The 9936-nt window shown below is 32.7% G+C and overlaps 1 protein-coding gene across 2 annotated transcripts in view; it reads left to right on the top strand.

Moving 5' to 3' along the window:
• Positions 1–282: 282 nt before the first annotated feature.
• Positions 283–9936, top strand: part of LOC113236405 (cyclin-G-associated kinase) — a 31168-nt gene continuing 21514 nt past the window's right edge. For both annotated transcript variants that reach the window (XM_026472441.1, XM_026472442.1), the window contains exons 1-2: positions 283–461; positions 2721–2891. In XM_026472441.1, coding sequence (XP_026328226.1) covers positions 359–461; positions 2721–2891 — 274 coding nt within the window. In that variant the 5' untranslated portion in view covers positions 283–358. The remainder of the gene's footprint in view (positions 462–2720; positions 2892–9936) is intronic.

The following is a 9936-nucleotide window of genomic DNA, read 5'->3' as shown; positions in this document are numbered from 1 at the left end:
TTTTACATGTATATATTACGAAAGATTTGCCTCAATTGTCACGCTTGTAACGTCGTAAACAAAAACTGAAAAAGCGCTCTGCTTGGCAGACAGACAGAGTTCCCAGTAAAGCGATAATACCTAAGTTTATTACTCAAACGTTTTCCGCGACACCCTGGAGAAAAACATACAGAGGCAATTAAAGTCATTGACCTTATGCGTTCTGTATAATACGGTAACATTAATTTGTTTTCAGCTGGCTCAGTTCACAACACCCATGTATAGAGCACCAGAAATGTTAGACACATGGGACAACAGAAAAATAGACCATTACGTCGACATCTGGGCTTTGGGTTGTATATTGTATACACTGTGTTATATGCAACACCCATTTGAAGACTCCGCGAAATTGGCTATATTGAATGGGAACTACAATTTGAACCCCAACGATCAACGATTCAAATGCTTCCATGAGATTATAAGTAAGTTTTTTAAATTACTACACTGGTGTGCAATAAAATTTACCCATAAAGCCCAAATATTCGAGACTTTTATTCTATCGTATTATAAGATTTGTGTGTACTATTGAAAAGCTGTTAACATATACACGCATCAAAAGTGTTTAGGGATCAAATGAGTGTTTTTAATTTTTTTTAACACAGATGGAAATTTTTTGGTTAATTTTATAATTTGAATTTAAAAATGAAATTGAAAATAAATTCTGTGATGTTAAAAAAACATTGAAAAAGCTGTTATTCAGTAAATAGCAAAAACGTGCTTTATCCCTGGATACTTTTGATGTGTGTAGTTAACTAATAACACCCACATGTCTTAAAATGTACTATTAAATATCTCCTGTACATAAGGAGCAAATTTCATTATTCATATGGTAGATATGTTATATTGCCTAGCAATTTTAACCCTTAAGTGCTCCTATAGTTAGAGAGCATTTAATCCAATCCAACTACATATACTATGAATAGATGTAGTTTACTTTATACTTACGAATGTTATTTAACTATTCAATTGGTGCTAATTGCTATAATTGATGGTAAAATATCCGTAACAGAATGCTAATTTGTACATCCTACCTGCTTCACTAAGTTTGTATGTACAATTACGGTTTTTGTATGTACAATCAATCATTCATTTAAATATTATTCAATGTGTTTTTTGGAAACTGGTAGAAGTATTTATATGATCCAAAAAGAGTTTAATCTTTCAAAGTATTTTACTCATTGTACTTTGATACACACTGCTTTCGGAAAAAAGAAAGGCACAAGTAGCGGACTCTAAATTCGGAGATAAATGTGTTGAAATACTTGTTACTTTTTTCTGATAAAAAGTACATTTAATATTAGTAGTTTATTTATGTTCTAAATACATACCACATGTTTTGTACAGAAATTTTTATTGTATTTTAATCAGCCGTTTTAAAAAATACCATCAATTTATCTATTGACTTGTGGAAAAAAAAATTACTGCATATAAAGGGCATAATTAATTTAAATGTGACTTTTAACACTTGACTCATGAATGGAATTAAAGAGCACAATTGTATTCAGTTGTGCCTTTTTCGTGTTATTATATTGTTATTGAACTATATAATAAGGGCACAATTCCATACATTGCTAAGTAAAATACTATAATATTAGTGTTTTTAACATAATAAACGTCAAATATGACTTTTTATAGTAAAAAATCTGATTATTGCTGTCAGTTGTGCCCTTTGAACTTGCCCTTTGTTATTCAACAATAATTGAGATATATTTCTACAAATGAAAATAGGTCGATTGATCTTTTGTTCATGTTTCCGAATATGTATGTAAATCTATTTTGATAAAACCCTTTTTCGTTCCGAGTGAGGCACAAGTGACAACGACTTTATTGAATATAGACACCTGCGGGAAAATACCGGAATAGTCGCAACAGAGAATCACGCAGTTTCTGAGTTACGATTCTTGCAATTTTATATATGGTCACTTTATGTGTCAGACTTCGTTGCAAATTCAATCTGTCGTGATTGAATAATGGAACATATTGTTGAGCAATTGATTTAACAAGGCAAGAATGGCGAATAAAGTGTAGTACTTTAAGACGGGATGTTGGCAATACAGTACAATGTTTATGTGTGGGTGAAGGTCTCGAGTATTCTTCTATATTGCACAAATGCATTGATTTATTAATAGGAATATTGAGCGATTAATTTTTCAGGGAAAATAGATAATTTGTCAGAGTGTGACGATTGCTGATAACGTTCCTATTAAAACTATTAATAAATCTACTGTACTCTCTACTAGTCTCTCTCTTTCACTTTGTTCGCTCTTTTTGTCTCATTAGTTTTTCTTTTCTTTTCCTTTTGATGTTACATACACACAAACGAAGGCTTAACGCCCTTTTCTATCGGAATATGCTGAGACCACAGCCTTCCACTTGCTACGATCCTGACGCACATTTTTCGCCCTATCCACACGTATCAATGCTATCACATACACACGCTGAAAAATTCGTTGAGATTGTAGTATACAGGCTGTCAGTGAATAGCTTAATTTTATTTATACTTTTAAATTAGTTATACATGACCTGGCCTCTCTTTAGGATGTCCTGAGTTTGTCGTGGTAATTTAGACTTGGTCGGCCCTTATGGACTTCCCCGCTCACATTCGCTATAAATCTGTTTTAACACTCTTCTTTCGTTCATTCTCCACATCGACATTAATATACGTGTTTGTTTGTCCTCAGGTGGTTGCCTAACAGTGAATCCTCAGGCGCGCTTGGCAATAAGCAGTGTGCTCGAACGGGTGGCAGCGATAGCAGAGTCGAACAATGTCAATCTCAAGCAACCACTCAAATTTGAGCGTAAAAAAGTTGAACAATCTGTGGCCACTAGCTCGCCAGGTAATAAGAAGTCAAGTAAATTTTACACTACCATATCCTAAGAATATGCGTCGCGCGGCATTCAACATTTTGTGATAAACAAAAAAGTATTGCGCCTGAAATTTCCCGTTGTTTTGCGAACGCGTCAGTTATCCATACATCTTGCGGTCCATTATTATGTTCTGTTGCATTTATGACTCGAGCTAAAAATGGTCAAGCATTTTTTGACTTTTTACACTCAAATTTTTATTTTTCCACATATTTATTTCGAAATCAGTTCCTAAGAAAGGTTAATTTTATTAACGTAATGCGATGTGAAACTTTACATTCCAATATTGATATCACCAAAAATTGAACATCACCAAAGGTAAGGCAACGTTGAGTAAAATGTTCCCTGAATCAAATAAGGTAGTATAGCATTTATTTGACTTTTTCATATTATATTATTTTATATTGTTCGGAGAGTTCATATGAAGTTGATATTTGTGTTGCTTCAATGGTATAAGCGTATTCTATTAGCGTCACTATATAGGTTTTCTATTTCGTGTACGTACATGAAGGAGCTCAGAAAGTGCGTTACATTTTTACCAGTGCAATATTTAGAAATCGACCTTCAGGCATACATTGACAGTTGACAGAAAACTCAAGCTTTAATTTAATTAAGTCTAAGACTATGGGAAAACTTCTTAGTAACAGCACAGTGTATTATATTCGTAAAATGGTGGATACATATTTTAATAATGAAAGATGTTTACTACTTTATTTTTGTATTATCAGAATTAGCTTCGTAAATTAATAGGTTAATCTGGGCATTCGTTTGAGCAATAAGCAAATATAAAATATATTTAGTATCAACTTGTACTTAAAAGCTATGAAAATAAGCTTCATGATGTTCATAGTTCTTAAAATCTTTCTTAATATTCTCTCCTTAAACTTATATAACGTGTCAGGCACTTGGTATTTACTTGTTCAAAGCAATAGTTTTCCCATTCCTTGTCCGATTTGTCGCTGCACTTTTTCTTATCGGTAAATCTATGCAATCGTAATAATTCTTACAACGAATTTTGCCTGCTATCCGACCACCTGCGCCTTCCTGCTTCGATGTTATTTCTGTCCACTTTTGAAAATAGTTTTGTGACAACTTATCAAACATATTTACTATCACAGGTTTTGATACTAAATGTTACTTATATGCGTATTGTTTAATAATACCCACTAAAATAAGGCTTTCTTTATCAGCTCACATTTAAACTTAAGAACAAAATTCTTGAACCAATCCTGATATAACTCAATTTTTCTTATTACCAAAAATTAAGCGTTTATAAAATGCATTAAGAAAAAAAAATAGATTTTAGGGTACCTATCGCTAGTTAGAATTATTTAGACATTACTATATGGTACATTCCTTTTAGCTTAAAGAATTCCACAAACTTTCAACGCCAAGTTGCGAACCCCAATTTTGAACTATATTTATGTTCTAATTTAGTGTTATTTAATTTAATATATACATATATACGAATAAACGCCGAGGTACTAAATAATAACTAATATTACCATGATAGTAATTCTTACTTTTTAATAATCATTATTTTTCACTAACATCTTGGGTTGAATTGTTTAAGATCAATTTTGTGACCATGCACTAACAAAAAGGGTTGCTTGGTGGTGAACTCCGCACTTTGATACAAATATCACTAAGTATTTGCGCCTTCTATCTACCTTATAATCGTAAGTTAATGTGTATCACTAGTCTATGACTATAAAATTATAATATTCAGTGTAGTATTAACTACACCTTTTTTTTATAATTAATTGATCAAATCAAATTAAATTATAAATTTATCCAATTACTTCCTGGACAATATATAAAATTGAAATGTTAAACTGAGGTACAAGAATTGAAATAGAGTAGATTTATATAACATAGAAATACATATATAATGTTCACATTGTCCTAATTAGAAAGCTACAATGTTCTATTTTTGTTAAGATAGTGTTGTCACAAAATCATCACAATTTTGTGTTGTAAATACAATATAGTCGAAGTTCATATAAATAAATAAGTATATTCTTCTGATTCGTGGTTTGTTTTTATTTCTTGAGTGCAGATTATGTTTCTCGAGGGTCACTGACATCACGTAGCTTTGATCAAAAGATGGGTAATTTTATTTTATCTAACTTGCACTTTTTGGTTTGCATTCTGTCATCATTATAGTTTCATTTTTCATGATTGGAAATTGCATTGTACAGCCAAGAGCACATCAAATTTGTCGTTTAGCGAGATTCAACGGTTCGTATCGTAAACGCACAGAGTTAAATTTAAATTTCAAGCTTGACGTGCCCTTGGTCCTGTACATTACATTAGGCGTTACTAAAACAAATTCAATAGTGATTAGACTAACGCTTCACGTTTGAATTTCACTAACAAATAGCTGTCTAACGCTAGTCTACCTTAGCCTTCAAATTATGTAATTCATAAATTGGTGTTCTAATACTAATATTGGGCTTAGAAATTATTTAAAAAATCGTTAAAGTAGGTGATTTAAAATATATATACATGATATAGTGCAGAAGTAGAGCATATCTTAACATGAAAATTAAAAATATCTGCATTAATTATTCGCGCGCATTCGTTCATAATTGTTGTTTACATCACATATCTCTTTCAAAGAGATTATTTAGTATTTAATCTAAAATGAATTTCATATTATTACGGAACTAGGGCACGATAAACCGTAATGTTACGTATGGGTAAGATTGGCATTTGAAGCATATAGGAAAATTTAGCTGATTACGTGCATGTATTCTTTCATTAAATAGCTTATTTCGTTATTATTTAAATGAAACTCATTGCATGTTCTTGTTTCGCAGTGTACTGGGAGGTTTCGCGCTAGATTTTCTTTATGTCGCTTTATAGAATTTACTATATTTTCTTAACATAATCACTCTTTTTCTTTATAAACTTTCTTCATCATAAAGGCGTGAAACTTCTCAGGATAAAGTGTATTGTTTGATTGCAATATATATCACGTTTCTGTTTTCATTTTAGGTGTTTTCAACTTTTTCGGGTGCCCCATTGTTTTCTCGTTTAAATGACACGGCGCTAGCATGAAACCTTGCATCGGACCACACTTGACCGCTATTGCTAGAAACATTGGATATGCTCGCAATGATGAGTATTGTTTTTCTTTATTACACCATGCAAAGGCTGTAGGCAAATGTAATCACAACCTAAAGTGATTAAAAATATTCAGAATACTTCATAAGCAAATATAATAAACAAGTTATTGTGAATGATGATAAATAATATACTTAAAAGGAACGACAATGCTTTTGCTTGATTTGTACGGTTGTGTTAATCGCATTATGTTTACGTTTGCGAAAACATTTATGTACAAAGTTGCTGTATAACTTTAAACAACTATATAATGACAAAATTGTTGATAACTTTCAAGTGAGTTCCATAAAAATATATAAGTAAGATTTTGACGATATCGGTGGCCTTTGCAATGTGGTCACTGGATGAGGAAGTTCCGGGTTCGATTCCCGGTAGGACAAATTTAGGAAATAATCTTTTTAAATTTGTTCTAGTCTATATCTTTGGTTGTAGTATAGGGAATTCCTTTGTTACACATAATTGTTACTATTAAGTATAAAGTGAGACTGTGCTGTAAAGAGGATGACAATAATTTTCACAAGCTATAATATTGCAGTGCTACTTTGCCTATAGCCTTTGTACGCGGCTTTAGTATAACGAAAATGCCTGTAAGCTAATTTGACTTTTATAACGACTCATCAGCCAGAAGTATAGGAGATTAACTAAACAATATGACAATAAACTGCCCTAGCAATCTCCAGTGGCAGACTGGGAAGAAAAACGTGACCTTGAAAACCGCAGTAAACTGCTATTATAGTATCTTATATTTCTGGTTATACCACATATTTGACTAACATTCCATTTCCTATAATGTCAGTTGACATATATTTTATAACCAATAATGAATTTTATACCAAATGTTTTTAATACGAATACTTTCACTGCTTTCGAATTCACTATTCGAAACGTTGTTATTCAGATATGTGCTTTAAAGTGTATTATTTTAACTTTTTGTAACCTTACTATGAAAGTCACGAGAGAGTTACTTATACCAACTTGATCCTTAAGGGAGGCTCGATACTTTAATTTATTTTTGCTAAAACGACGCGCATTATGATAATAATGATTGTCTTTATATATTCATATAGTTAATGTATTATATACGTTTTTGTTAATTTTTTTTTAAGTTAGGACATTTATATTGTCAAAATACAATAGAAAATCGAGCACCATGCGAGTAATAATTACATCCGTCCAATCAGTTTCTTCAGTACTTTGCCCCAAAATATATAAATTATTATACAGTATACAGCATAACCCTTATATGCCAATGTCATTCTATTCTAACTCAATAGATGCTATCTTATGGTTGATACGAGCTTATGATCAAAGTCAACTTCATTCACACTTTTTTTGTACATAACTTGCTTTTGAGTGCAATTTATTATTACGGCACTCATAGTAAAGATGACTCCTATGTTTGAGACCAAGTATTTGGTGTGATTGTGCGCACACATTATCTGAACTTTAAGTATGGGCGCGGCGCTGACGGATGCTAGTAAGTGGGTTTTCACCCTTGTGCAGCTGTACGACATCACATTAACGCCGACCTAATGTTATGCTGATGTTCTTTTCATTTATTTTTTATCTTCGCGCCATAAATGTAGCAAAAAGACTAAACAAATTAATAGAGAATGCGCATAATTATTAATGCACTTTGTTATGACACAGAATTTTATTTCAATTAATTTAGTAGGCTAAACAGAATGCAATGAAAAATGTTTTAATGTAACCCAGTTCTATTTATTTCATCGCCTTTTTGCAAGAACACGGATTTGGTCCGCATACGTATCTATTTATAGGGTATAGTCTACTATTACTATAGTCTGTGCTGTTTGCAGTGTATGTTGAGTGTGTGCGTCATTTATTTACTATTATTTATAGTGACAACACATCATCTCGCTTTCTGACACCCACGCGTGATTTTTAAAATGTCTGCATAAACCTTATGCGGTTGATACACGTGATGAGTAGATACGCGTGCAGAGCAACATCTGCGTAACATAAAATGCACAGAAGTATTTTATTACCTTTTATACCAAATTCTTTTCTACATTTCAAATATGAAGAAAGCATACTAGCTATTATAAATAGTTATTATAAATGGCCAAAAATATGAAATTATTAAGGGGTGAGTACATGTGTACTGTAAACTATTACATTCCAAATGAGGTACAAAATATTTACAAAACAAGACACGAAGTATGAAGAAACTTTAGTATTAATTAGTTACCATTTTTGTTATTAATGTTCTATTTTTATTAGTTATAGTCTTCCTATATATTATTATGACATATTGTCCCTCTTCTGACTTACTCTTGTACCTAGCATAATATAAATGAATCAAGGCAACGCATTTTCGTGTTTTCCACGTACTGTGAAAGGCGTTCTAAAAATGAAAACGAGTCATTTGTAAAAATTTATACGACGATTAGTAGATAATTTTGCCTTTGGAAGCCGAGTAAGGACGTACGTCTCAATTACAATAAAAATATCAGATAAAGCGGTTAGTTAGCAGAGGAACGATATTATATCTGTTTTTAATATTATAAGAACATGTTATACCACGTAGTGTGTAAAGAGAAATATTTATGAAAGTTAGAAAAAATAGGGTAGTTAATTAGGTACAAAAAATTGTTAAAACAGAGTTTTGTAGTGACAGGACAATCTGCGGTGCTTTTCTTTTGCACTAAATTTGATCAGATTAGATTCTTTTTGTTTGATACTAATCGCGTCGATTATGCTTACTCTTAGTATTGACAAGTCGACCGACAAAAAACGTCCTTTAGCCGTTAGGCTGGGTTTAGACTTTCTTACGTAACTTGACTATCATGAAGAAATTCAACGCAATACGCGATGCGATACGACTGTAAGGTTCAATTTGCTTTGCTGCGTAACGGCATGCTAACGAGTTTTTGTAACGATATTCTACATACCATATTGATCAACTGTAGAGCTTATATGTCAACTGCTCCATGCAGATGAAACGGAATGGATGCAGTCGACATTAATTTCAGGCAGTTGTCACCGCGCGCCTAGCTCAGTATAAAATGACGTCTGGAATGAAGTTGATTCTCGGACTATCGTTCACATCGACACTTGACTTTGAAGTGAGTTTTGAAGTCGTTATCAACTTTATGCTGTTGACGTCTCGGCCTACCGCCTAACGTACAAACTGGATACGAGACGGTAGCTGTGGGAATTCCCACGACTACACGAGGTGCGACCTGCTTTTTGGCTCGTATCTAATTTTTACGTTAGGCGCCGCGCAAATGTGTGTCTGTGTTAGATACAAACAACCGACAATTAGAAGCGAATATTCTATTTCGGTACAATTGATTTGAAATTTACACAGTCGCCGGTTGCGGCAGTCGGACACAGTCCTGCGACTGTGCCGCAACAGCTATTTGTATGAAAATAGAACACTTGCTTCTAGTTGCCGGTTGCTTGTATCCAACACAAGACACACGTTTGCGCGGTGCCTTTTACTACTTTGCTAAAAAACTTAACTTTCATTCGTTCCGCGGCAATGTAGACTGACCCTAAGTTTAATATAAGCGCATTTCTAACATTGTGAAGTTAGCCTTAAAATTGAACCTTATAAACGGAATACATCTTTTGAATTTAAAAAATCACGACATGATCCATGTTTTATTCTTGTCAATCTCATACATTTATGTATCAATATTTAAAAGGTTCTGTAGATGCTTTGTAACTTAGATAAGCTTCTATTGACGATGACGATTTAGAACCATTCTCGTTAGACTAAAAGCTATCGACTAAATCCGAGAGTCTTATAGAATCATTTTATCAGGTACCGCTGTGTTTTTTATAAATAAAATGAGGGTGGAAATGTTTTTCGTAAGTTTTCAGTTACTTACAGGTACAGGCAGCACCAAAATTACTTGAACAGTTACCGAAAAG

Source organism: Hyposmocoma kahamanoa, unplaced genomic scaffold, assembly GCF_003589595.1.
Source record: "Hyposmocoma kahamanoa isolate Upper Pololo Valley unplaced genomic scaffold, ASM358959v1 92, whole genome shotgun sequence".
NCBI lineage: Eukaryota > Metazoa > Arthropoda > Insecta > Lepidoptera > Cosmopterigidae > Hyposmocoma > Hyposmocoma kahamanoa.
This window is presented reverse-complemented; position numbering and strand designations above follow the sequence as displayed.